Source organism: Triturus cristatus, chromosome 12 (genome assembly GCF_964204655.1).
Source record: "Triturus cristatus chromosome 12, aTriCri1.1, whole genome shotgun sequence".
In the NCBI taxonomy this organism is placed as follows: domain Eukaryota; kingdom Metazoa; phylum Chordata; class Amphibia; order Caudata; family Salamandridae; genus Triturus; species Triturus cristatus.
This window is the reverse complement of record NC_140595.1, coordinates 19,521,970-19,549,848: the sequence shown is the minus strand read 5'-3', so window position 1 is coordinate 19,549,848 and position 27,879 is coordinate 19,521,970. Positions and strand designations below refer to the sequence as shown.

The following is a 27,879-nucleotide window of genomic DNA, read 5'->3' as shown; positions in this document are numbered from 1 at the left end:
GTTTGGCTCCCGAGTGTGATTTGGTGCCCTGTCCTGATGAACCCCAGGGGCCTGAGTCCCGTCTGCAGTGAGGGGGTATCAAGAGGTACCCGCACCGGCCGTGCCCCATCAGGTCTTCAAGTTTGAAGAACTATGTAACATTTTGATTTGGTTTTGTGCCCTGGATATTGTGTTCTATTTTACTTGTGTGTGTTCTACACATATTGGTGTTTTTTTATTTTCTTCTTCTTTCTCGCTTTTTCTTGTGTGTTGCGTTTTATTTGCTGTTTGCGGAGGAGTGTGATGTGGTCACTGGTGGTGTGGACCATTATGGCCTTAGCCCTGAGGGGTGTTAGTGGACCTCCCCCTTTGAGTTATACACAGGTGGTCACTTTTGTGACCATTGGGGGTGGGACTACTTGCACAATAAAGAGACCTGGAGTGTAACCAGGTTTTGAACAGAGTATCTCCTGCGTACTGGTGTTCACTTACTCAGCGGTTGCTGCTCCTTGGACGCAACAGCTGGAAGGTTAATTTTCCACGCTCCCGCTTGCCAATTTGACATTGATGAACGCGAGCGAGGAAAATAAACTCTGTTCCGCTATGGGGAGTGGAGTTTTTCGCAACTCCGCGAGCTCCACGTAACACTCCGCAAAAAAGGTGAGTGGAGCATTGTTCACCGCCCAGACTTTATTACCTTCATCATCTCATCCCCTGCCCTCCTTTTTGTCTTTTCTTCCCCCAGAAAATTCTTATAAATCAACAACAACTTTTTTTGCGTTATCTGTAAAATGTCCACCTCATAATGGACACCCCACCAAAAACATAGAAGGCTCTGTCTCCCAGTGACTGTACCGCAGCATTATTGCAATGCCCTCGTCATCACGGTTGTGTACACAAAAGCACAGAGGACTCTAATAAGTAGCATTTTATTATTGTTCTTATTTATTTAGGGTTTAAATGTGAGATTTGACATATATATATACATACACATACACATACACACACACAACATGGCAGTGTGCGCCCATCACCGCTGAACAAATGCAATAACAACGTCGACTTCTGTGTGCTGTTTTTGGCACTACAAAACATGTTCTTTGGCGCAGATTCAACAGAATCATAAAACGACAGTAACAACTATTCCATTGGCGGTGCAGGAAGTCGACACGTGGCGTCTCGTTTTAGCAGCCGATGAGGCGACACGAATGTTGCTGAAGCTTGTCGCGCGCACACACAGTGCTACACACGAGTGACAGCGGTGACACAGGCCAGCCCTGCATGCCATGTGATACGGTCCCAGCCGCTCTAGCCCGCTAGCCAGAACAGCTCCTCCCAGGTTTGGACACATGGAGCCTCCATCTTGGACAGTCGGGGGTAACCTAAAAGCGTTATTGTCATGTGAAGTGAATACATCCAAGATGGGTCATGCACGCTTCCAGCGCCTGGGCACATGGTATGCTCACCCAAGCCACTGGGCGTGGCGCTATGAACCAACGGTGATGTGTGTTCGGTGACTTGCGTACAGCGTACTCCTGAATCCCAACTATTTCAAAGAGTGACCCGCCTCTCCTCGCACTTTCCCCTCCACCCCCATGCCCTTCACCACGGGCCACCCATGCTTCTCTTCTCAGCCTGCGAGTGTGACTCCCACATGGTCCGTCAGATGCCCTCTGTGCAGTGTCCGCGCTCCAGGCCGGTTTCCTTCTTTCACTCAAAGGGTCAATTCTGGCTGCTGTGCTGTGGGCTGGAGGCATTTGAAACAAACACCTGGGCGGCTTTGCCTGACCTTGCCCCACCCTGGCGGCCTTTGAGGCTTCGAGTTCCCCTGGGAACCTGGGCAGCTCTCCCCGAGGTGGGTCCACCCCTGTTTAAAATGTGTACATATAAATTCGCTTTAAAAAAACATCACTGGAAAAAACATCAATTGACACAAGCATTTTGAAACGGGGCTCGAATGGCCTGTCATAGTATCGGTGACGTCACTGAAAAGAGGAAGAGAAACGGCTGACAATCCACACTCAGAGAAATAAATATTGTTTCTTCAAATAAAATATACAGTTACGAGAAAAGATAAGAAATGACGTAAAACAAGGAATCAGAACAGAAACGACAGTACTGGAGTATGTAAACTTGCGGCGGTCACCATCACAGCTCAATTCTATCTACGGCCTCCTGCCTTCACTGTCACTAAGGGCATGGGGCCTGGCCATACGCAAGGGTGCGCCCAGATGCTACACAGGAATTGTTACTTTAGACCACGTGGGCGTTCATAATTCATTTATTGAAAAGGAGTAAGGCTAAAGTGGCCGCCGACTGCATCTAGTGGGCCGCCACCAGGCTCTGGGTACAGTATTTATAATTATTTTATAGAGTCAGGAATCCTCGGATGTAAAGAGTGTTTAAGCTCTGAACACTCTGAAGATGTATGCCCCAAAGGAAGGGAGGTACAGTCAGAGATGTAGATAGCTGCATGCCCAGGGTCACACAATATTAGGAAGGCGGCCCTAGAACCCAGATATGCGGCCCACACCCACTTAATCACTCATAACAATACATAAGGGGAGATAAGATTACACCCCTCCCCACCCCAACTCACACAACCAAAGTTAGCCATTTTAGAAGCATAGCGCCTAGAGTTGAGGTTTCGTGCCAGTCTGGATGTGTTGTACCTGCCCCCCGCCCCCCCCCCCCCCCACAAAAAAAAGATCACACCATTGCTAGCGTTGCCCTCCCTACCTAGTGACGTCAGTGAGGCAATACGTGCCCTGACTCACTGTGAGTGGCCGCGGGCATGTCTGGCTCACTGAAGGTCACCTCTGTGCGCCTCACGCCTCCGCTGACCAAACCGTGCTGGGATCGGGTAAAGGCCCCTCGGTTTACATCACGGCCGGAGAAACAAGCACGCACATAGCTTTATCCGCATCGGCCTGCAGATTGGCGTGACCTCGGTCGGATAAGGGGGTGGTTGGACGGGACGTTGCCCTCGTCAGCCATGACCGGACAGCGCCACGAGGCACTATCAGCAGGACACCGCGTCTTCTCAGCACGAGGGCTGAGGTTTCTTGAATACACAGGAAGGAAGGAACAAGACAGGACCGGAAGAGGTCTGTGAGAGCCGTAGACAGAGGGGAAATGGGTGAGCACGTGAGTCTACAAAATGTACAACGTCCTATGGCTGCAAAGTGCCTAGAAGCGGTGACAAACTACTCGGGTCAGAGACAGGCTCCATCAAGAGACTCCCGGTCCCGGGGTCTCCCCACTTCTAGACAGGCTGGTGCGGCGCAACATAAAAGACCAACAGGGCTTGGGAAGAGTGAGTCACCGCCTTCCAGGTCTGGCACGTGACTGACACTGCCAGAGCCCTGACAGCCTTTTACTAGCGCGCATCTCTTTAGGCATCTGACTTCTCTCGAGGACTCCCCAGCCTTGAGATCACAGTGGGAGCCCGCGGCATCCCCTATCACCCCCACCCATGGTTCAAGGCAAGAGACGCCCTTACACAGTCCACCGTGTCCCAGAAATGGGCGTCACCGGGGCAGAGTGAGGAACTGGAGGAAAGATTAAGGGGTAATGGGGTCACGACCCCAAGAGAGGGCAAGGAACAAGGACTCCTGGTCGGAGTGTGGGAGGGCAGGGGTTTAGCCACAGCACCACGGTAGCCCATAGGGGTGAGGAGCAAAGCACAACACAGGGGTTAAGTGCAGAGGAGGGATCTCAAGAGAGCTAGATGGGCCCAGGTGTGGAGGGATTACCCCCCCTCCCCCTGTGGGGGTGTAGGGGAACGGGGTGTACGGTGTAGAGAAAACCCTAGGGAAGACCCAATGGAGCCGAACTCTGGGGGTGACCGGATTACCTGAAGTATACCCGGATGTTCCCTAAAGGATAGCTGTGCAGTGTGTGTGGTGTGGCAACCAGGTACCAGCCCTGGGGAGCAGCAGGAGGTGGGCTACCCTAAAGCTTAGGATGAGGGGTAACTTCTGGGGATCCACTAAGGTAGGAGAGTTTGGAGACATCCTGTCTCTAAGCGGCAACTGTGGACTCCTCACCACAACCAGGAGAGCTCTCAAGGGAGAGGATTCTGTTGGAGGCCAGAAACGTTACCTGATCGGTGATCGATACTTAAAGATATTGATGGAGGGCAAGACCCTCGGGCACCTGTAGCACAAGGTGCAGGACCTGATCTTTAGGAATGGACAATTCAATAGAAGAATCACCTCTGCCCCAAGGTACCTCCTGGAATGAGTGGGATCCTGGTCAATCTACCAAAGCTCTGAAACTAGTCAGGGTGGGACCAGGTCTTAAAGATCACCCCCACCCCGGAAACCAATGCCCAAATACTCCCAGACACTAAGGGATGGGCACAGTGTGGTGGCCACCATGGACTTGAAGCCAGAGCATTAGCCTATTCTTTGAAACTCAAATGCCTGCATTCCAGCCTCAACAATTCCGAACCAGATGGCCAGCTGGCTACCTGGCTACCGGAAACCCAAAAATTGATCTATCACCTTCAAACCACCGGGACAAATATGTTAATTATTCCAAGCAGCATCACAGGGCTCGCACTCTGTATAACGTTTGTGGAACCCTTTAGTCCATGCCAAAGTCTCTTCTGGGCCCAAATTCCCAAGCAAGATCGTGCTTCAGAGGGTCAGTGGATCCAAACCTCAGATCTGAATGCGCACCAGGGCATGGTGGCCACTGTGCTTTATCCAGGTCCCAGGGATGACCATGCCCAGGGTGTAGGGATCACATGCCCAGATACACATGTTTTGTCTTCCCGCAGATTATATTTGGCTCCTGAATAGCCTGCCACATGACCAGCATTTCGTAGGGCAGAAAGCGGTGCACCATCAGAAGCTCTCTATAGTAACACGGGTCAAAGGAGTCCAGTTTGCTAGAAGGGATATTCACCCCCACGGTCCTCATGCCCATGTGGGATGCCGGCTTCAGGCCAGCTTTCTCCAGGCACATTCCTAGGTAAACATCGTCAATAGGTAGCAGTTCAATGCCCAGCGACATCTTGTGGATGGTACGAGCTGTAAAACCAGACATCAAAATTCCCCCGCCACCGCAATATGGCGGATATGAGTTGTTAGTTGTAATTTGCACCGGTACATAATATTTACTCCAGGATTCTCGGACGGGCCCAACATTGGCAATCAATTGCCCCACAAACAGGTGCTTGTCCCCTTTGCTGTCAGCATTCAACCCCAGGAGATAATGAACCATGTTGAAGGTGTTGACGAAGACATCGTCGTCGCCGTTGAAGACGAACCTGGTTCCTGGGCAGTTCTTCTCCATCCACTGGTGAAACAAGACCTGCTTGAGAGTCAAGTTGAAAAAGGAGTCATAGAAGTCCCACTGGAGAATGTCTCCATGTTCGCGGCCCTCAATGCGCAGGAGTTTATTCATCCTTCTGGCCTGGCCTGGATTGGAAGGGACCCCAGAGAGGAAGAGTCGCCGGACCTGAACCCCCTCATATGTGCTCTCCTTCCCCCAGGTTTTACGGATGACCTCACGGCGCTCATAGTTGCCCGGAGAGGACTTGATAACCAGGAAAAGAAACACTTGTGTTGAGGCTGCAGGTCCCCCACATTTGTTGGGCACATCCAGTAGGGTCGGGAAGTGTCTGCAGTGTCGGAACCTCAGGAAGTCCTTGATATGGTCAGGTAGCTGCGTGAAGTCGGTGATGTTCACCACTGATGAGTTCTCCTTGCACCCAGGAGAAGACGAACGAACCCAGTAGCCGGCTCCTGGTGGGATCACCAGAAGTTTGCCGGATTCCTTGGTGGAGACCGGCTGCTCCATGGTGGCGAGTACCTTCTTGTCCCCTCGATGTTGGTCGAGAATGAAGAGAAGACAGACGAATCCGATGGCTGACAGGAGAACCGTCTCCACACTCAAACGCCCTCTTCTCATAGTCTCCCTGGTTAACAAAACAATAAAAAGTGTTTAATATAGAAAAAAACACAATCTAAATGTTTGCTGCAAAACGCTTGATTTCAAAGGCTAGGTACGAACGTCTGAAAGAGAAAACAGACCAAGACCTTGGAAGGAGAAGAGAGTAGAGGACGAGGGTAGGGAAGGAAGAACACGTTGAGTGAAGTACTTAAGTCCCTGTGCAAGAGCGAAATAGTTTTGCAGAGGTGAGAGGGAAAGGAATACAGTGTAGGGGAGGAAAGAGAAAAAGAAAACGTGTAGAGGTCAAAGCGAAGAAGATAGTGGTTCTAGAAAGGGGGGGGTTCTAGAGAGCAAAGAGGAAAGGAATGAGTCAATAGAGAGGTGGAAAGAAAACAGGACGCTAGACAGAGGGACGAGAGAAGGGGAAATGGTAAAGGGTAGAGGAAAGAGTTAGGGGATATTCACTAGGACAACTAGAATAGAAAGACTGAGCAGAAAGAGGAACATCGAGAGAAAGAGGATAAAGGAAGGGGGTGTGAAAAGAGAAAGATACAATGAAGAGAGAACTGGGGACAGAGGAGACAGAGTGGAGATGCGAGAGAAAAAAAGAGGAGAAAAGGTGAGCAATTGAATAAAGAGCTAGAAGCAAGGAAGGAATCGTCACCAGAGACTGCTGGGGAGTGGAGGGGCACAGAAAATCCGATGGTAAAATGAATTAGTAAGGCACCGTTAGGTGTGAGGAGGATGGAATTGGAGGCGAGAATGACAACTTATTTGAATGTAGCACATCACACGTCTGCAGTTTTTAAAAACTGTAAATAGCTCGTATTACCATTAATGTACTGCTATTTTTATTTTATTTTTAATTCTTTTTTTTATAACTCTATTTATTGAAATTAAATAAACAGGGTCATGCGTTACAGAATCATGTATCGTACATTATAATAGTTGTCGTACTTGAGAGGTATCAATACATTACTTTCGGTATTTCATGCAAAGTACCAGTCTGGCAGTGTGATTTTACACCATACAATGATCTTCGGGAGATGGGATAGATGGGAGCTCGCACAATCCCCCCTGATACACATTCCATTTAGACCATATTGCAATCCATTTTTGAGGGCATCCCCGAGCTACATAGACTGTGTTCTCCCTCACCATACACCAGTCCATGTCCTCTTTCCACTTCTTTAGTTTCGGTGGCACAGCGGCTCCCCATGACTGCGCTATATTACGCTTAGCGACCATCTGCCCCAGTGTGGCCCATATCCTCCCCTTCACATTTAGGTCTGTGGGCTCCCAAATGTTCAAAAGGCATCTCTTGGCCTCGGGCATAAGAGGAACTCCCCAGATCGTGCTCATACATTTAAAGATTTTTCGCCAGTAGTCTTGTATTAACTGGCATTCCCAAAGAATGTGCAGGAATCCGCCTTCCATCCCACACCGTCTCCTACACTGCCCATCCAGGCTTTTGCCCATAAGCAATAATTGCTTCTCCGTGAGATAAACCCTGTGTAGGATCTTGAGTTGAACCAGCTTGAGTTAAGCAGAGATGGTCACTTCTTTTAATGTACTGCTATTTTAACAAGTGTGTGTGGGGGGGGGGGGAAAGAGTTAAGAGCATCAGTGCTCAATCTGAAGAAAAAAATAAGAGCAAAGGCCAAAGTTTTCCTTACGAGCCCAATTCTGGGGAGGCTTAATGTCCGATTGCCAAACAATAGATCTGCCTGGTCTTGATTCCACCTCATGCCTCTTTATTCCATATCCCTACACTTCCTGTCTCTTTATCTCATGAATACCAAGGCTGCCTAGTCTTGAAGTGGCCACTATTGTCCCATGTTATTCATTAAAGAAACTAGTGCTCACCTTCTTATAAAGCATACCGTGCAACACAAGTACAAAAGTCCAGTTGTTATGGGAGGTTACAAATGCAGACAAGGTGGTACCAAGGAGTGACTACTAAGACTACTCACAAATGAAAAGCAACGATTTTGCAAGGACAGTAACAGGAGCCAATTGAAAAGATGGGCGGGAAATGGGCAGAGCTTGTATGCCATACCTCAATACAACATGCCTCGCAGAGCAACGCACGTGCTGCCCAGGTTCAACCTAAACAAGCATTTGCAATGCAATAGGGCTCGCATTTACGGAAGTTTAAACTATTGGCATTGTAAATGACATTGCCTTTTATTTTGGTTTCAAAAACCAAAACATAAATAAAAGGCATCGTCATTTACATTGCCAATTGCTCAAACTCCCGTAAATGCGAGATGTGTTACATTGCAGTTCCTGTCAGGCAGAAGAATTGGGCGTAAAGGCATCGGGTTTCCTGGGATTGAGGCTGGAGCGGAGAGGTCTGTTGTGCTTGTAAGAGCTTGCAGAATTCCCATTTGCTTGCCCCCGTAGATGCCGGTCGCCACTGGATTTGACCACGGAAAATGAAAGAAGTAATGAGTTTGTTGACATCTGTGAGGGGTACATTGAAACTACACTCACTGTCAAGACACTTGCCTGATGCATGTCAGTGCAGCTGTGCCACTGTGCACACTTACAGATTAAGGGTGAGAAGATGCGATCACCTTCTCACCGTGACCAACTTATCCTGCATGCTACACAATCGAGATACAACTTGTTCATGGAGTGCCGAGTTCAAAGTGCGATTTGACTGTGGGAAGATCATTATTACCTGTGTTTACTTGAGCCTCAACAGCCAACACTCTACAATACCCACAGACTTGACCCCGTTTAAATTGAGTCACAAAGTGCTGTGCTACAGAGGGTTAAGAAAAAGCACTTTGCTGCAGAGTACCATTAAGCACTTAGTAGCGAGTGAATGGTGTGAAGTGCGTTGCAAGAGTGGAACTTAATGAAATACTTTGAGGCAGTGTCGTAATATGAATCTCTTTGCTGCATCAACGTAGCAAAAAACGCTTTGAAGTAATGACGTAACATGAAGTGAGACAAAATTCTACGACCGACTTCAAAATACATCATGTTAGTTAAGGACATTCATGTACTTTGCAGTCAGCAACACTGGGTGAGAATGTTGATGTTTCTTTGGAGGCAGGGGCTAATCTCGCATTAGAGTATTGGCTCATATTTACTAGGGCATGAAGAATATGATGAAATGCAGCACCTCGGTAATGGCACAAGTGAACATCTGTAGAGGTGCATTGCCTGGGGGTCCTCCTCAACTAGGTTGGAATCATTGAGCTCTCCACGGGTTGGCTGGAACACAGGGCAGAGACCAATGTAATGTAAATTCGGTGCTCATGTACAGCGCTCCAATACCTTCGGGTCGAGTTTGCGCTATATAAAGATGCAACAAAAAAAGGAAGGAGCAGCAGGCACCCACTGGGGGGGAGTGGGGGCAGACATGGCAGCCATTGGTGAGGGCCTAGGAAAGAGACCAGCAGAGGAGGAGAGCGACAGGGAGGGAGGCAGTCAGCTGAGCAGAAAAGGGGGTGGCTGACGGCAGGCCGGTGTGCTCTGTGTCCGGGGCCTGGCCGGCAGATGTGCTCCTTGTGCAGTTCGTGGCGCTTCATTTTACTGCAGCTGCTGCAAAGCGCCGTCCTGGATTGAAGCCAGGGGATGCAGAGCTTGGGCTGATGTGTTAAGAGTGAAGCACACACACCAGTGATTTGACTTCCATTTATCTCAGCCTTTCATCCTTATGAGGCCGGCTGGATTGGTGGAAATTACTGCGGGCGCTTGGGAGACATGGCGGGGGTCGGGCGCTGTCTGGGGAGAGCTGAAGGCGAGTGAGGGGGGTTGGGTTGGTGTACGGGCGGCAATTTGTTCCAGTGCTTGCCTTGTCTCTCTTTTATGACAACTTACAGAGACCTCTGGGAGAAGTAGTGCATTCTGAGTATGAGCGGGATATGGTTTCTGAGACTTGTGTGAGACTTTGCATTTCGGTGGCATGTGACTTGCTGAGAATTGCCAGACACTCTCAGAGGCATATAGATATCTGGCACTGCAAAGCCACTGGGTGTGGCGTATAACAGTTATCTGGAGAGAACACCTGAACGTAAAAGGAAATCTTTGAGAAGAAGCAAAGTATAGAGAATGCTTGTTGGTTTTTAGAATACGAACACAGCTGATAGTGTTGAATATGTTACTTGTAAAGGAACACATTTAAAAATATCGAATGCATGTATAGATCGAGTTAAATATAAGAATAGATAAGGGAGCGAACCGAGTTAGGATTCTGATTAAGGTTAGACGTAGAAAAAAGCGCGCTGGGGGAGCGGTGGTCACTGATTTATGCAGCTAAGGGAGAGGCAGCGACGGGTCTGGTTACATGGTTAATGGGGGGGGAGAGAAGAGGAGGATGTGGCTGGCCGAATGAAGGAATGTTTCAGATACGGAGAACAGGGTGAGGCTGGCTATGATCTATTAGGTGGTCCCTCACGTCAGAAGAGATCTTCCAAGAGGGAGGGGTCAGGGCTCGATACATAGTGAATGGTCAAAAACAGGTAGTATAACCCGAGTTGAGACTTCTGTAAAGTGCGGACATTGAAAGTCTCTGATGCAAACTCGAGGGTTAGGGGGAAGAGTGCTTTTCCAGAGAGGAGCGGAGCGTTAGCCTTAGGTTGACACAGTGGGCCTCAGTGTGAAGGAGCTATCAATCCCTCATCACGATCGCGATCACTCTAAAAGTGAAAGAGATCGCGATGACGCATGCTAGGGATGCGCGCGCTGCAGCGGAGGGAGGGGTATGGGGCTGAAGGCTGGCGCAGGAAAGGCAGATGGCTGGGCGAGAAGGGAGGGGGGAATGCGGGGAGCAGCTGTGCGCGTGCACACCATCGTGCACGGACGCTTGTAGCCGGCACAGAAATGTGGGTAGCATTTTCAAAACCCACCTACTAAATGTCTCGCCAGAGCAGCGCATGCGCTGGGTCAGGCGAGACCTAAAAAGCCACTTTTGCAGGCACCCACCACACACTTTGTACCCCCATTTGGACTATTAGATGCTGGTTTTCGACTCACAGTGCACTTAAGCCTGCTAACCAGGCCCCAGTGCCCTCTACCTAAAATGGATACATGTAAATTGTTAACCTCAATTGGCAACAACTTTAACTCCTTTATAAGTCCCTATTATATGGTACCAGTCATACCCAGGGCATGGGAGTTAAAGGGGTCACTGGGACCTGAGATTGTGCCACCCTGAGTGACCCAAGTAAACTACTCACAGCAGTCCTGCCATTGCAGACTGCAAGAGCAGTGCAAGCTGCTTTGAATTCGACTTTGCCCTCACAATGTGTGGCATTGTCAATGCACTATTTTTAGGTCTCGCCTACGCAACGCGCATGCGCTGCATAGGAGGGGACCTCTTGGAATCGATTCACTTTTTTGCCCATAAAAGTGCATGCTTTTTATTGCTTTCAATTGCAACGCGTGCACTTTTGGCATTTCCCTTGTGGGAGCGAGCGGTGCCATCTGTTAGCAATTATCGCGCTCGCTCCCGCAAGGTAAACACTGCGCTTCCCTGCTCTCGGCCGCACTCCCCCCACCACACCCACTTGTTTACCGAGCGTCAGTTAACCCACGGGCTGTGCCCAGAGTGAGATGCATTTGTACTTGTTCCCTTTGATAGCATTCATCTTTCACAAGTTTTACACCATTCTGCCACCCTGTGGTGTAATGTGGAACAACATGTGCTGTTTGTTATTATACATGCCGTCAGGTGACGCTGGGTGTGATGCATGGGAACCTATAAAAACACAGCAAACTAGTGTTCCTGCAATTTCAGAGGTTCACTTGAGAGACGTCAGAGCAGGGAGCCTAGAAACATGGTTTAACAAGCATTGGCATAGCCAATAGGTCTCGCTTATGGGACCTTATAAGTATTTAGTTATGCAGCACAATATCCTTGGTGCAACAACATCAACTGTTGCATGGCTAAACACTTATAAGGTCCCAAAGGCGAGACCTATTGTCTATGCCAGTGCTTGTTGAATTTTGCATGTATGTGTTTATGTATAAATGTATACCTATCTGTGCGTGAGTGCATGCTGTGAATGGGTATGTGCACGTATTTTTGCTTGTGAATGGTGGGTGTATGTTTGTGCACTTGAGAATGGATGTGTGAGTGATTGCGTGGGGATGGATGACTGAGTTTGTGTGCACTTGTAAGTGAATGGGTGGCAGTGAATGTGTGTGTCCGCCTCACTGCTCAGCCACTGAGTATTATATATCATAAAAAAACTTTAGGGAAAAACTGTATACCTGTGTATACCTGTGCATTGTCAGAATCATTGCCATTCATGAACGTTATAAGAGAATAAAAATGATTCTATACCCTACCATGGCATCTTCTGGTGCCTCAGTGGCACTAACTTTAGACCGTGTTTACTATTATTGTGTAACTATTTCCAATATTTTACCCCTGGGTACAGAGTTCCACGAGGTTAGAAAGCTGAACATTGGTGCACTGTTTTGTGTGATTCTTTCGTTTGGGCAACTGGGAGAGAGCAATGATAAATTGAGAATTGTATGCAAAGAATAATATTTATTTTGCACAGCTAAAATATATGTGTGTGCATTAAAGAGCAAAAGCACTGCTGGCTCTCCAAGCGAACAGGTCCAGAGTCTCTCTACCCCTTGCCAATGTTACTTAGATTGCTGAGTTACTGGAAACTGGGTGCTGCTGCATCGAAAGCTGCCACACCAACTTAATGCCTGACATTTTGGATGGGGGCCCAGTGAGCTTGAAGACGGCTCAAAAGCGAATTCTCAGTAGGATCCAGATATATTCTGCGTTATTTCCTGGAGCGCTAAGTTTTTACTTGCGAATTGGGCTCAAGGAACACCAGCTTCCAACACCACTGCAACCCGGCAGAGTTCATAACACTGGATCCAGTACATGGGTGTGCTGACTTTCATCATTGCATCTTCGGGAGGCAGGTCTGCCCTGCTTGTAGAGGTGGTGATATCTACACTCATAGAGGTAGCTTCGTGTGCGTAAGGTAACCTTTTGAATGTCAATAGGCGGGTGGCTGAGGGTAGAACGCCTTTAGTACCCGTGGCAGCATCTTTGCTATCACTGGTCTCAGGGGTCAGTGGCAGGAATATAAAGTGAGAAGAGACATGGAGAGCTGCTTTCTGCAGTTTTACTACATTGTCTTTCACGTTCTCTCTCTGCAACGTATAGGAAGCTGCTGATGTGGCAAACCGTGTGACGCCATCAGCTGCATGATGCCACTTCTGCCACCCCTGTCATTTTGGTGAATAACCTCCGTGGATATGGTCCTTTAAACAAAACAGCTTTAAATCTCAGGTGGTGATCATTTTACAGGGTGCCTCGATTATGTACGGCCCGCGCACATGCACTGCAAGCTGTGGTCGGCTGTAGCATTTTTTGAAGCCCTTACTTAAAGTCTCGCCCTCGCCAGACCAGCGCAAGCGCTGGGTCAGGCGAGACTCAAAAATTGGTTGTCAAAGTAGTTGTCCCGCCGGTATGGGCATCAGAATCCAGAGTATAGCGAGAAAATAAAACAAGAAAATAAATTAAGTACAGATCTCCTCTTTGGTATATGTAAATAATATGCAAAGCAAGCTATGCAAAATTGTCTACCTTATTTCTGAATGCACTCATGAGTTAATGCGTCGGCTGACAGCACATAATCTGCTTAAAATCCATGCTTTCACCCAGTTTTGCCATGTACAGTTGGCACAAATGCAACAATAAACTGCTCTGATGCCCCCAAAATACTTGGTGCACCTGGCCAGTACAGTATTCCATTCTGGCATCACAAGTCTTTAAGAACACTTTGATGGTGACGTGGGAGGTGGAAGTAATACTGGCAGTGACACTGACTGAGGATGCACAAGCCTGAAAAAACACTGGGCAGAAATGGAGGATGATGTCCAAGTTCAATGTTAACCGTATGGATTAAAACTAAAGGCGTCATCAGATAGTCGAGGTAGAGAAAATAACTAAAACATCTACCTTATAAGAAAATATTTGATGTTCCATTTACACCAATGTCTAAATTCAAAGGACAATCTAGGCTTGGGTAAAAATTTAATTTCCAAAGACATTAAGAAGAGATTCAACTCACAAGAGAAAAAAATAGTAAAAACAAAACAACAACAAAAAAACACAACACATATATAAGTGAACCCCCCCCCCCCCAAAAAAAACATTAAAAATTAATGTGTCCTCATGTAATGAAATTGATGCTATCTAAAGCGCTCTGATACCCGATTCGGGTCTATTTCGCGCTATATAAAACACTGTAAAATAAAAAAATTAAAACCTGACGAATGGTCTCGAAAAACATGCATGCTTCGGGGGTGCAATACGCGTAGGGGTCTACTTTTTGTTCTGTAATACATATTTTGTGTAAACACATTTTGTGCCTTGGCAATGTCAAATGCAAATTCGCCAGATTTCATTGGCGCGTTGCCCGGTGGCCTTGCCCCCGCTTAGCATTACTGGCGCGTGGGCACTGGCACACACACTCTCGGGCTTAGAGGGGCGAGAGCGGCATTTGCAAGCCGCAGCTCCATCTCAGAAGCGCGTGAGCTCCCGGCAGGTGGAGCGGCCGTGGGAATAGCCCTTCTCCGAGCTGCCTCCACCCTCTGGAAAACTCCCCTTGAGGAAACGGGGACCGTACGTGCGCCTCAACTCTTCCGCCGCGCCTACAGACTCACCCGCTGACTCGACTGTAAATAAGTGCTGGGTGGGGGCTTTAGGGCCACTCTAGTCTACATAGAACACGGTTACTTGTGTATTTACAATCTCTCTCCTAATTTACGCCGAAATTGTAATCCAATCCTTATCATCCTCCAATGCCAGAGTTCCCTTTTCTCCTATACCTCCCCTCCTACCTTTCCTCTCTCCCTCTCTTTCTTCTCCTCCCGGCAGTCTTCCACCCTTCCTATGCATTCCACCTCTTTCCCCTTCTCAGTAATCTCTCCCTTCCTCTATTGTTTTAGCTCTCCTCTCCAACTTCTCTGTCCCCTTCTCGCTTCCTGCCAGGTACGCTCTCTCCTCCTTCCATCTCCATCCACTCCCTTCAATGCTGCGCCAGGTATCTCCCCTTCCTCCTAGTTGGTCGTGCTCGCCAGTCTCTGCGCTTTCCTCCTTCCCAGTCCTTTTTTGGCCCCTTTACTCTGTGCCCATTCTGCCTCTCATTTGCCTTATCCTTAGATTATTGTAAGACTTGTGTGTCACAGTTTCTGTTCTTAAGTAAAGAGCACCTATAACTCTCGGTACCCAGGCACTAGTAAAACAAAATGGTAAATAAATAATAAATGCAATAGATGTAAAAAAGCACTTTGACTAGTACGATAACCACGAACATGCTAGGCCTTAAATATGGAAAAAGTAAAAACATTAGACTTAGAACGTGAATTACCTTGAAACTGAAGGGACAACGTTGTTACCACTTTTAACACGTTGTTGTTGAAACATTTACAAGTAGATCGGTGTTGTTCTTCCAAGTTGTGGGCATATCCAATCAGCCTCATTGGAAGGCTTCAGAAGGCAAGCAACTCAGCAGAGGGTGCTTGCTTTCACAGGAAATAAGACAAGCCTGAGGGCCAAGATCCTGAAAACATGTTTTTCTGGGGACGCCTAAGTGCATTTGTTTAATTTTGAAAATATTTAGCATCCTAGACTGGTGAAGCACGAGAAATGGAAACTTATTAGGTCTCATTTTAAAATGCTCATGCAAGGACAGTTCAGCCATTCAGGAGAACAACTTGGCTCTGAATCGCTCTACTCTGCAGTGCCCGACAGTGCGGCACATTGGAGTGCGGTCGCCGTGTAGCAGAAACATATGAGAATCGAGGATGGCAAAGCCAGCCTGGCTGTTCATAGACCCAGCACAGTGAGGTCAAGAGATCACTCTTTTTGTGAACACTCAATTACTTTGTAATAGGGTATCAAACCTTAGTTGGCATCACATTTTCATTCACGAGGGTCATTAAATATGGTTAATTGTTTTGGGGGTAATACATTTTGCATTCATCTTTTAATAATTTAAGTTCAAAGTCGTAATTTAATTTTTCTTGTCATTCCCCTTTAGCACTTTTGGTATCATTGTAGAACTTCTCAGAAGAGTGCTTCTTTAACAGTTGCCCCCCCCCCACACTAATTCCCAGCATCTTGACGTTAGCTCCATTTCTCCTATACTCATTCATGGGGCACCTTCTTAAGGACACCTGTATTCATTTTATAGGCCCCCACACTTTTTCTTTGTTCCCTTGCGCTGTCTTTTACTAACCCTCTGTGATTCCTCTTATTTTCTCTCCCTACCCTTCCTACCCCTGATCATCACTTGCTGATGTAATCGCTGCTTGCTCCCACGAAAACCAGCACAGGTCAATTGTGTTATCAATTACTCCAAACAAAAGACCTCCAAACAGGAAGGAACATGCTGCTACTTTACATTTTTATGTAAGTTTACTTGTATAAAACTTTAATTTGCAAATCAACGTGCAGAAATCGGCAAGGAAACACAAACTTCTATTCAGAATATAAAACAAAAGCTAAAACAAGCATTGCATAGCCAATAGGTCTCACCTTTGGGACCTTATGAGTGTTTAGCCATGCAAGAGTTGATGTTGTTGCACTAAGGATATTGTGCTGCATAACTAAATACATAAGGTCCCAAAACCGAGACCTCTGGCTATGCCAATGCTTGTTAACCCTTTCGATGCTTGTGACGGAGCGGTTCCGTCATGCGAGTCGGTCGCGCTGTGCGGATGACGGAACCGCTCCGTCACGGCCCCGCCCGCGCAAGATCCCTTCAGCACAGCGCGGTAATCCGCGCCGCGCTGAAGGGGTTAATATATGCCCTAAGGAAGGCATCCTGAGCCCATGAGGCAGGGTGTATTATATTAAAGGTGAGGACATATAAGTGCAAGCTCATATGTCCTGTAGTAGCCTTTTCCATTAAATGATCAAGCGGTTCATAGGATAACATGGGCTAGTACCCATGCAAAACAGAGGTGGACAGCTCTATTATGTTATCACAGAAATAGGTCACGTTTGGTGTCAAACAATGTGCCTCATAGCCCATGACATGAATCTCATGTTGAGGAGGATGTGGTATGCACTCAAGTGGCTACCATAGAGGTTGCCCTCCTGGTTGCCCCAGCTTTTACTGTGCTCTGGCTGTCAGCCCGCAACTGCTGCCACCAAGACATGAATCTGCCAAGAGGTGTAAACTCTCCCAGGATACCGGTACAGTGGCCCGGATGGGAAGGAGGTCACACATCCCTCCCTGACAGGGTGGCTAGTGAAGTGGCACACCAAGGCGGTGAGCTTTAAAGCCTTCATCGTCTCGGATATGCAACCAGGATGCCTCCCAAAGGAGGAAACAGCCCTCCCCCACCCTCAAGCACATTTGTACCTGGGTAGGTAGGGAAATTATGTATTCAGGATGTGTACACACCCAGAAGGCTATCCACACCTCCAGGGTGGGCTACCTGGTCTGAACAGCTAAAACAAGGTTTCTGTCATTTTTAAAAGTAGCAGAATAGAGGGTTCTGGGAAGAAAAGGCGACCCCCACCCCCCCCACCCCTCTGGATTTGGTTATCTCAGGGGAGGATTTGCCGCTGGGACTCATAGCCCATTGGCTACTTATATCCACACCCCTAATGCCCCTAAATCTAGAAGTTAAAGGGCATCCCTGACACCAGATCCATCGTTTTGATCTGACTTGCAACAAAGGACACAGAGAAGACTGAATCTGCAAAAACTGGAGCAGCACAAACCAAAGGTGTCATACTCTGCACCTGTGGCAACCTTCCTGGAACTGCACAACTGCGAGTCGTCCCAGACCAAACACTGGTTCCCACAGACAGAGGGACCCCTTTGAGAGCCAAAGGGAACTCCAAACTCGCTTAGACTAGAGGCGTTAATCCTCTGCACACAGTAAGTAAAAACAACGTACTGGAACCAAAGAATTTCTGCCCACCCAAAAGTAGATGGTCTACACTGCATTGTGGGAAAATAGTCCTGACCTCCAGAAAGTTTCAGGTGGCAACTGTCCCCCACCCCCGGATGTAATAACTATCTGCTGTGTTCACCGCTGCCAGGCTTGTTGGTGGCCAGTCCGGCAACCACCACCTTTACTCGACGCTGCACTTCAAGGGAACATTGCAAACCCCCACATCCGATGTCAGCAGTGACTTCGTTGTTGACTCACTTGCTGCTCCCACTTCAGCACAAAGGACAGCCAGTACCATTCTGCACCCGGGCCTCTCGAGTCGGGTAAAATCGAACTCACTGTTGTGGCTTGGACCCGAGACCCGCTTCACCTTTGCCCTCCTTGAGTTCCACGCAATTAGACTTCCTAGTGACCCATTGCCACTATTGCTTTTTCCCAATGACCAAACTTAGTGTTTTGTAGTATTGTTCTGGACTGATTAAATTTTGCTTCTAAAATCCATAACTACGGTTATGCTTATCCGATTTACTTCCTTTTGGAGTCTACTATTATATAAAAAGCTGCTTTTTTTTTTAAAAATTGTGTCAGATTTTTTTCAAGCCATGTAACATTTTTTATCGAGGAAAAGTAGGTCGCACACTGCTCGTCACACCAGCAAGTTGCCCCAAAGGACTGTGGGAAATGTAGTGGCGACGGCGGGTACGCCTATGCCACGAAATGTAAATAGAACAGTATGTGTTGCGTTAGCCATCCCTGGACACGTGTTTCGAGGTAGTTGCCTCTCGTCAGCAGGGAGCAGGTCTATGTAAAGGGGTGCCGTGTGGACTGCCAAAATGTAATTAAAAGCAGGTCAAGTACCTCTCCTGGCGCGCAGGTGCAGACTCAAGGCTCGTCAGCCCGTTAGCTTAAGGAAGCCGTTTAAATTGAGGAAAAGTAGGTCGCACACTGCTCGTCACACCAGCAAGTTGCCCCAAAGGACTGTGGGAAATGTAGTGGCGACGGCGGGTACGCCTATGCCACGAAATGTAAATAGAACAGTATGTGTTGCGTTAGGGCAACTTGCTGGTGTGACGAGCAGAGTGCGACCAACTTTTGATTCATTTATTACGGCTCCCTTGAGCCAACGGGCTGACGAGCCTTGGACCTGCACCTGCGTGCCATGAGAGGTACTTTACCTGTTTTAATTACATTTTGGCAGTCCACGCGGCACCCCTTTACACTGACCTGCTCCCTGCTGACGAGAGGCAACTACCTCGAAACACGTGTCCAGGGATGGCTAATGCGACACATACTTTTCCACATACATCGTGGCATAGGCGTACTCGCCGTCGCCACTACATTGACCACAGTTCCTTGGGGCAACTTGCTGGTGTGACGAGCAGAGTGCGACCAACTTTTGATTCATTTATTACGGCTCCCTTGAGCCAACGGGCTGACGAGCCTTGGACCTGCACCTGCGTGCCATGAGAGGTACTTTACCTGTTTTAATTACATTTTGGCAGTCCACGCGGCACCCCTTTACACTGACCTGCTCCCTGCTGACGAGAGGCAACTACCTCGAAACACGTGTCCAGGGATGGCTAATGCGACACATACTTTTCCACATACATCGTGGCATAGGCGTACTCGCCGTCGCCACTACATTGACCACAGTTCCTTGGGGCAACTTGCTGGTGTGACGAGCAGAGTGCGACCAACTTTTGATTAACATTTTTTATCATCCTTGTTGGTACTATGATATGCTTAAAACATGTTCCTCTTGTAAATTCTGACTACTCTTTCCCACACTAAGAGGACAGAGCTAAAGATTTATTAGTGTGAATCCAAAAACTATCTTTGGGGTATAATGAGAGTATTGCATAGTGAGGCTTAACCAGCCTCACCACCACATAATACTTCACCTTCCTACATGGTCTCTTCATCGCATGGCATAACAAGGCTGCCTGGTCTTGATTCCACCTCATGCCTCTTTCTTCCACTCCCTACACTTCCTGTGTATCTCGTACACCGAGGCTTCCTAGTCTTGTTTGCTCATTAAGCCCTTTCTTCCTCCTCCCTACGCTTAATGTTTTATTATCCCATAAATACGGAGGCTGCCTGGTCTCGATTTCACCTCATTCCGACTCTTTTCACCACCTTTAGTCCTGTCTCCCTGTGCCACTGTTTTCTTATCTTTCCTTTTCTACCACTTTCTCCCTTTTTAGGTCGAGGACTACCGGTCTGCCGAAGGCAGAACCGCAAGTCGGAGATTTAATGTTTCCTAGAGTGCCTATTTAGCCCGCCTCTCTTTTTGCTTCTCCTCCATTGGCTGGCTTCCTAAACGGAGGCCAGCCATTGGAGGAGAGAGCCGTCCCTCCAAATAGGCTCCGTCTTTTTCAGATTCGGGGGCGTGTTTCTTGCTGTTCTTTCCACTTTTTAGCAACGCCCTTTTTTAGGCGTGTTTTTCTCTCCTCCTGCCAATGGCAAGAGGAGAGAAAAAGAAACACGCCCCCGAATCTGAAACCGCCGCTGCGTTTCTCCGAGGCATTTCTGCTTTGCCTCGGAGAAAGGCAGTGGTGTGCTTGCCTTTTGCTCTGCCTTGTTCCTGTGGTCCCAGCGTGTCCAGCGTTCCCAGCGTGTATAGATCATCTCGGGGGCGCCCGAGGGCTTCAGAGCGCGTCTACCGGAGAGCGAAAACAGTCCCAAGTGCCATCTTCCTTCAGACCCCGCAGGGTGGCAGGGAGGCCTACAGAGTTGCGCCCCGGCAGTCGCTGCAGCCACCACCAGAGTCCCCTCCTTCTACGCGCCGCGTCATCACCAGGGAGCGCGACAATGAGGCCAGGCCGGATCGGCTCCCACTCTCACCCTTTGACGTGCTACAGACCCTCTAGATGTCAAAATCCGGGGGGCAGAAAGGTCTCAGCCCGGAGGGATGCAAAAGCAGATAGGAGATCAGGGGGGGACCTCCACCACCCGTCCGCCGCCCGCACCTGCTCCTCGTAGTGCCAGATCACCCAGCGGGCCAGAACGCCAGGAATGGATCACGCGTCACTCCGGTCCTCCGCGAGCGAGAGGGGCACACCTCCCCATCATCGAGGCGCTCACTGGAGGCAGGATCAAAGGCAGGTTCCGCTGGAAGGCGCCTTGCAGCTCTGTTACTATCGGCGTTTGGGCAGCGGAGATGGCATTCTCATGTCCCCTGGGTCGCTCTAAATCCGCAGCTGCCCTCGGTTGTCTCCCGCGGAAGGATCCCCGGGGTGAGGAGGTTGAATTAGCCCACCTATGCCTTCACCAGTGTCAGGGAGCGCCCGCTGTACCTCCTCTGATAGCCGGCGCTCCTCCGCCTCCGCTCTAGGCTCGCGCGCCTCGCTGTCGGCAGGGAGTACCCGCCATACCTCCTCTGGTAGCCGCCGCGCCTCCGCTATAGGCCTTCGCGCCTCGCTGTCAGCAGGAAGCGGGTCGATCAAGCCGGGCAAGGCGCCATCTTGTTGAAAGGCCCGCTGCACACCACGGCTTAATATGCAAATTTCGGAGCACCCGCTCAAATCTGTGGGTCTCGCCGCTCACCATCAGTCCCCAGGAGTCTCCGACACAGGTAGCAGTGGATGGCATTAGTCAACCAGCCCCCAAATGTGGCTTTGAAACAGACCTATACTGAACATGGTCATGTCTTGTGGGTAGCACCGCTGCTCCTCTCCGAGAATGCCACACCGCAACCTGGTTACAAAACACGCATGGATTTTCTAAAACAAGACTTATCCCCGCATTAGTCTGTATTTGAACATGCATATGGTAATAGCGTCACTATCTGATTTGTACATTGGCTCAAAGTTTTCCATCTAAACCGACTTTTGCACCATACTACACTCTTTCTCACTAACTCTCTACCTCACTCTCTAACTCACTACTCAACTCTCTTTCTCACAGCAACACAATATCACTACCACAGTAACTATCTCTCACTCGAACACACTACTTAGAAACTTCACTCTCTCTCTATCTCACTACCTCACTCTATCACTACATCACTATCTATTTCCATCTCACTCTCACTACCTCACTATATCACAACACACTCTCTCAAAACTTCACTACATCACTCTCTCACTACCTCGCAAATTCACTCTCTCTTTCTAACTCACTAATTCACTATCTCACTACCTCACTCTTTCTCTCTCAAATACACTAAGTCACTTACACTCACTCTTTCACTACATTACTCTATCTCACTACTTCACTACATCACTCTGTTTCTATCTTAATACCTCACAACATCCCTCACTACCTCACTCTTTCACTACCTCAATCTTTCGCTATCTCACAACATCACTCACTGTTTCTATCTCACTACGTCAGAAAATACCTCACTCACTAACTCACTCTTTCACTACCTCACTCTCTATCTACCTCACTCTCTCTTTCAATACCTCACTCTCTCTCTCTCACTACCTCACTCTCTCTCTGCTAATGCAATAGGTATCACATATGCAAAAAAAAAAAACTAATGCCAATAGAAATGACAATGCCATTTATTTAGGGATACAAAAATGATAAAAAAATAATGAGCAATACCAATAGCTCTACCTATAATATTGCCGAGACCACTGCATTGTAAATGCTTGTTTACCATTCTCTTGCTTGCCCTGGTTCAAAATCTGGGGATGAAAAATACACCCTAGTCCTCAAAAACGGTGAAAAACCTCAATATTTCCACCTTACCTCTCCATGGCAAGATGTAACCTGGGGCCCCAAAGGCCCTCAAATAAGTGTCCAACAAGAAAGTGTGCCCTTTTGTGTAACACTCTCTAGAAGGTGCCGTCAAACCTCGTACAGAAGGTTACTGCCTGCCTTACCGCAGTGATGTCTGGAGTTATGTGTACAGATTGTTAGGGTACTTCTGATGGATACCGCGTACATTGACTGGGCTAATGGTAGGAGACTGACTACAGGTGTAAATTCATTTCAATAGCCACCTCTAACCACGCTCATCACACCTTTGCAGGCTCTTTTAGCGACCAGTCAACCTGGCACCAGTGCATTTAGCCTGGATGAAAGGTTTGTGTTGCGTCTTAGCTCATGCCAGCCCAGGCAAGTGTATTTGTGTGCCAGACAAATGGGCTGGCACCGACCGGGCGCGGACTACAAAACAAATTGTTGCAACAGGCAGCAGGAGCTCTGAAAGAAGCATTTCAAACGGACAAGAAACAAAATTAAAATGATCAGAGCTGTCTAGTCAGCCCCATAAGAGACCTATGCAAAAATACACAATAAAAGCAACACCAATCACAGAACGACTAAACAGAACAAAAAGGTACGACAAATCAGAGGACTTCAGACCAAAAACAGTTTAGAACAAACAGTGGGGCAAAAAGTAGCAGACCACCGCCTCACAGCAGCCGCTTACTTAAGTGCCTGTGAAATTTAAGTGCGTGCTATGCAGTTTTACAAATAAGTCACATTTTTGCATTTCTGCTTTTCAGGTAGAACAACTTTGCAAAACTTTGCCGGTGGCGGAAAGGTAATTGGTGTGGAATCAACCAGAATAAAACACTCTTGGAGAGAGTATTGTCCCACTAAAGTCCGTTTTTGCAAGGAAAAGAAGAAACTTTTGCAAAGTTCAAAAAAAAGAAAATACCACCACCTAAGAAAATGAACCAAAGGATCGAGCACAAATAACATAATTGGAAAAGGGAGAAAGAAGGCACAGAGAGACGCAAAAGGGGAAAATATGAGTAAGCACGAAAAAGAAAGAAAAAGAGTGAGAAATTGAACGAAGAGCTACATGGAGCGTGCAGGAACCTTTTCATGGGTTCAATAGCAGTCAGGGTTACCAGCCTTGACTTGTAACTATCACTTACTGCTTTACCTACCACTGGTGTCCCACTGAGGCCAGAACGGCGCAGCAAGTACCTGCCTTTAGGACTGGACCCTCAGGGTAGTTAAGTCGAGCTGTCCAAGGCCTAATCAAAGAGATGGTGTGGGGCAGAGACCCAGAACTCAATGGCACATCTATTGGCGATCAGTAGTTATTGTTCAGCCAGTGCTTTTCCTCAAAGAGCAAACTACTTTCCTTTAGTCACATAACACGATACTGAACTTAAAACGTTAGAGGGCAAAGTACAGTGTGTTACACAGTTGTCAATAGAGAATTATTGTGTAGAGTAACTAGTGAGTACCTCTCCTCTCTTAATCCCTCAACACCCTAACAACAAGAATTCAATATGTAGCGGCCATGGCCCTTAGAGACCGGGTCTCTGCCAAACATCAAAGCACCAGCCCCGAGGATGATGAAAGATAAAAAGAAACATGCGAAACGGAGCCAGATAGTGGATCATGAAATCCAAAATCTTAAAAAAGATGTAAAAAAAAAAAAAAAAAAAAAAAAAAAAAGGAAGAAGGACAGAGTTTCATGTCGTAGACCATGCCACTGACTAGCATACTTTTGCTCTTTGAATGTACCAGAACCTCGCGTACGAAAGGCAGGATTGCAGAAAATGGTACAAACATACGTTCAGAATTCTCAGACTCTTTTCTGAAAGCATCTGATTGGGGTCTTTAAAGGGGGTCAAGATCTAACCAGATGTTCAAACACCCAAGTTTAGAGTGAGAAGCCATTTGCAGAATAGTTTTTGCAGGAAAATTATAGGCACAATGATGCCCTATGAAACTAATCTGTGTAAATGTTACCGCCTGTAGTTTAAGAGAGAGGGGCTGATGTTCAACCCATCTTCAGCATTGCAAGCTCCGGGGGTAAATGTCAACACAGACCAGGAGAACTAGAGGCGATTGAAACATTTTTTGTTCCATGCATCTTATTGAAAAGAGACCGTTTGTTACATCAACAGTCTAGTCAATACAAGTGGCGTGGCGTGTCTTGGCCGGAGAAGATGGCGGACGCGTGAGCTCGGGGCTCCGCGCCAGCCGTTCACTTCTCCTGTAATATTTTGCAGCCGGAGCACCTGATCGAGTCTATCCCGCCGGCTGAGTGCTGAGGGACATCAGGAGGGCACTCGGTCCAATTTCTGGGGCTCCCGGGACTGTGAACGGAGAGTTGCGGCGGCTGCCGAGGCCTGGTGGCCTACGACCCCACAGGCTGCCTCCAGGGGCGGACTTGGTCCCTACTCCACACCCCGGTCTGAGGGCCGCACGGATCGGCGCAGGCCCCATCCCGACAAGAGCGCCTGTGACGGAGCGGGCCGGCACCGCCAGCGAGTGGGCATCTGGAGATGTGGAAGTCAGCGCTGGTGGCCTCCCCGGAGCTGTGGCGCAGAGCTTGGAGCGCCTGGGCCTACATCCTATTGCCCCGGGGCCATGGGCCTGTGGACTGTGCATCCTTGTACCTGTGTGGAGACGGCTTGGAGGTGGAGACAGGCCTCTGTGTCGGTGTGTGGTTGGTGTCCTTGCCCCCCCCTGCGTGGAACTGATGTTGGGGGCATTCCCGCTGCTTCTACTGGGGATCCTGGTTGCTTACGCTCCTGTTCCTGTCCTGGACGGTGTGGTTGCTGAGGGCTATTGGTACATAGACGCTGCCATCCTGCTGTGCTGTGGGGCACCCGGCGGCCATTGCCGCACCGCTACTACGAGGGCTCTGGCCTCTTCGGCCCGGCTGGTCACGAGAGGGGCCCCTGCATTCCTGCGCGGAGCAGCGGCTAGCTGAAGGGGCTGGGTGTCCAGCCATTCCCGCACATTTTGCCCCCAGGACTGCGTGCTGACCGGTTGTGCCCGACGCTGGTGCTGCCTTCCGGCCCGGAGTGCCCACCAGCGGGACGACGACAGCACCGCCCGCTCTGGAGGTGAGGAGCGGCCGCGGAGTTGGGGGCCTGGGCAGTCGGGCGGCTGCGGAGACCCCGGGGGCGGCTGATCTCACGAGAGCAGGCGCCGGGGCCTGGATCCCGCCGGTGGCAGAGGCCTGCGCCCTTGCTTGGACCCAGAGGCGAGTTGGTGCGGACCCTTGTGAGCGGGAGCGGGTTGGGAGCGGCGGACGGGATCGCGCTGGGGCCCTCGTTGTGGCCATATCAAGGTGGGTGGCCTCTCCCAAACTCCTCTCCTGACGCCTGGCGCTCCCTGTGAACTGCAACCCCGCTCTGGAGTCCCTACTGCCATGGGGAAACCTAGAGGCTGCCAGGCGGGTGCCACACAGGACCCGGAGGATATTGTGCAGGAACAGTTACAGACTACCCTGGAGGACCCCTTTCAACGGCAATTTAACAAAGTCTTGGAGGCCATAGCAGACACTAAGGCGACCCTCCACCAAGACAAACACTGTTGCGGTGGTTCTTGGCCTGCTGCGCGATGAACATAAGAAGCTGGCGGAGAGGGTCAAGGGGACAGAGCATGCTGTGGCTGAGCTGGCGCCCGCTCACAAGGCTCTGAAACAACAGGTTGGAGCCCTTACAGACAGAGTGGGTCAGTTGGAGCGCAGGGCGGAGGATGCTGAAGGGCGCAACAGAAGGAACAATGTGCGTGTCCTGGGCTTGCCGGAAGGGGCGGAGGGTGGAGACATGGTGGCCTTCCTAGAACACTGGATTAAGACTGTTGTGGCGCCAGAGGGCCTTTCTTCCTTCTATACCCTCGAACGGGCACATAGGGTGCCGGCCAGACCCTTTGCGCCCGGACGGCCTCCGCGTCCAGTGGTGGCTCGCCTGCTCCACTTCTGCGACAGGGACCTCCTCCTACAGAAGGCAAGAACACTCAGACCTTTTGCTGTGGATAATAGTAAGGTCTCCCTCTTCCCAGATTATACACTGGAGGTCCAGAGGAAACGGACTTCCTATCTGGAGGTCAAGAGAGCTCTACGAAACGAAGGCCTTCAATACTCCCTAATGTTCCCGACCCGAATCCGTGTACTGCTGGATGAGACCACTCACTACTTCGATAGCCCTAGTGACGCCTGGGACTGGCTGGAGATCTACAAAGGTGAGACTCCTGCATCCGGGGGCCCCAGGGGAACTGCACGGCCGCCTCTGGAACCACGAAAGCGGTTGCAGCGGCGCACTCGCAGGGGGATTTCCAAGAAACCGACTCCATAACAGATTGAGGAGGAGAGGACAGAGGTCCTGCGGGCGGTGGTGGACCTGCTGGGGAGCCAGACCATACCTTCCGGCATAGAGGCTGCTTCTGCTAAGGAGTCAGACGGCGTTGACACAGATTCCTCTCATAGCGATAGCATCAAGCTGCCGCAGGTGACCCCTCAGACTGCGAATGGTATCATCGGTTGAGGCTGATGACTGAGGACTGATGTGCCCTTTTGAGACTTCTTGTCTAACTGCAGCCCACTCTGGGCTAACCCTAGGCGTAGTGGGGCTACGCAGAGCATCACGGAGTGGGGGCAAATCTACGCACACCCGCGCACTCCGTGTAGCCCCACTACGCGACACCCGCCTCCCTCCCGTCCGCCTTTAAAATGCATTGAAAATGATCCTAAACTTTTAAAAAACAAGCTTAAATAATTTAAATAACTTACCTGAGCTGCGGCATCCCGGGGTTCCCTCTTCCTTCTCCCACTGACTTCTTCCTCACAAATGTGCATGCGAGGACTTTCTGGTGTGAGCTTGGTTCGTAGATCCACCACCGGGGTTGGTATTGCTGGGGTATCTATTCTAAGGTAAGGAATCTATAACCAACTGTTTCTTTCAGATGAACAAATTACTTACCTTCGGTAACGATATATCTGTAAGAAACATAGGTTAGTTATAGATTCATTACCGCCCCACCCATCCTCCCCGTTCTGCAAACTGATTTCTAGAGTTGACATCCTTTCAGGGCACTAGTTTTGTGCACCAGTGGTCAGTGTCTTGCATGGCTCTGTGTTTCCGGCACAGAAAGTTGTGTACAGAACTGACGTCAGTGTGTGAGGGCAGCGTTTAAGTAGCTACCGCGACATAATCCCGGCAACCACGACGCCAACGACAAACGCGGAGCCGACCGACACCACCTTCCGACGCGCAGAGGTACTGCTGACGAAAAAACTTTCCGTATCCCGTCTGACGCCTGGGGGTAATTCTAAGGTAAGGAAGCTATAACTAACCTATGTGTCTTACAGATATATCGTTACTGAGGGTCAGTAACTTGTTCGATTGGTCAGCAGCTGCGCTCTGGATTATGTAG

General features: G+C 49.1%; 1 protein-coding gene across 2 annotated transcripts in view; it reads right to left on the bottom strand.

Moving 5' to 3' along the window:
- Window positions 1-901: 901 nt before the first annotated feature.
- Window positions 902-27,879, bottom strand: part of B3GNT3 (UDP-GlcNAc:betaGal beta-1,3-N-acetylglucosaminyltransferase 3) — a 140,555-nt gene continuing 113,577 nt past the window's right edge. For both annotated transcript variants that reach the window (XM_085638802.1, XM_085638803.1), the window contains one exon: window positions 902-5,908. In XM_085638802.1, coding sequence (XP_085494928.1) covers window positions 4,729-5,901 — 1,173 coding nt within the window. In that variant the 5' untranslated portion in view covers window positions 5,902-5,908 and the 3' untranslated portion in view covers window positions 902-4,728. The remainder of the gene's footprint in view (window positions 5,909-27,879) is intronic.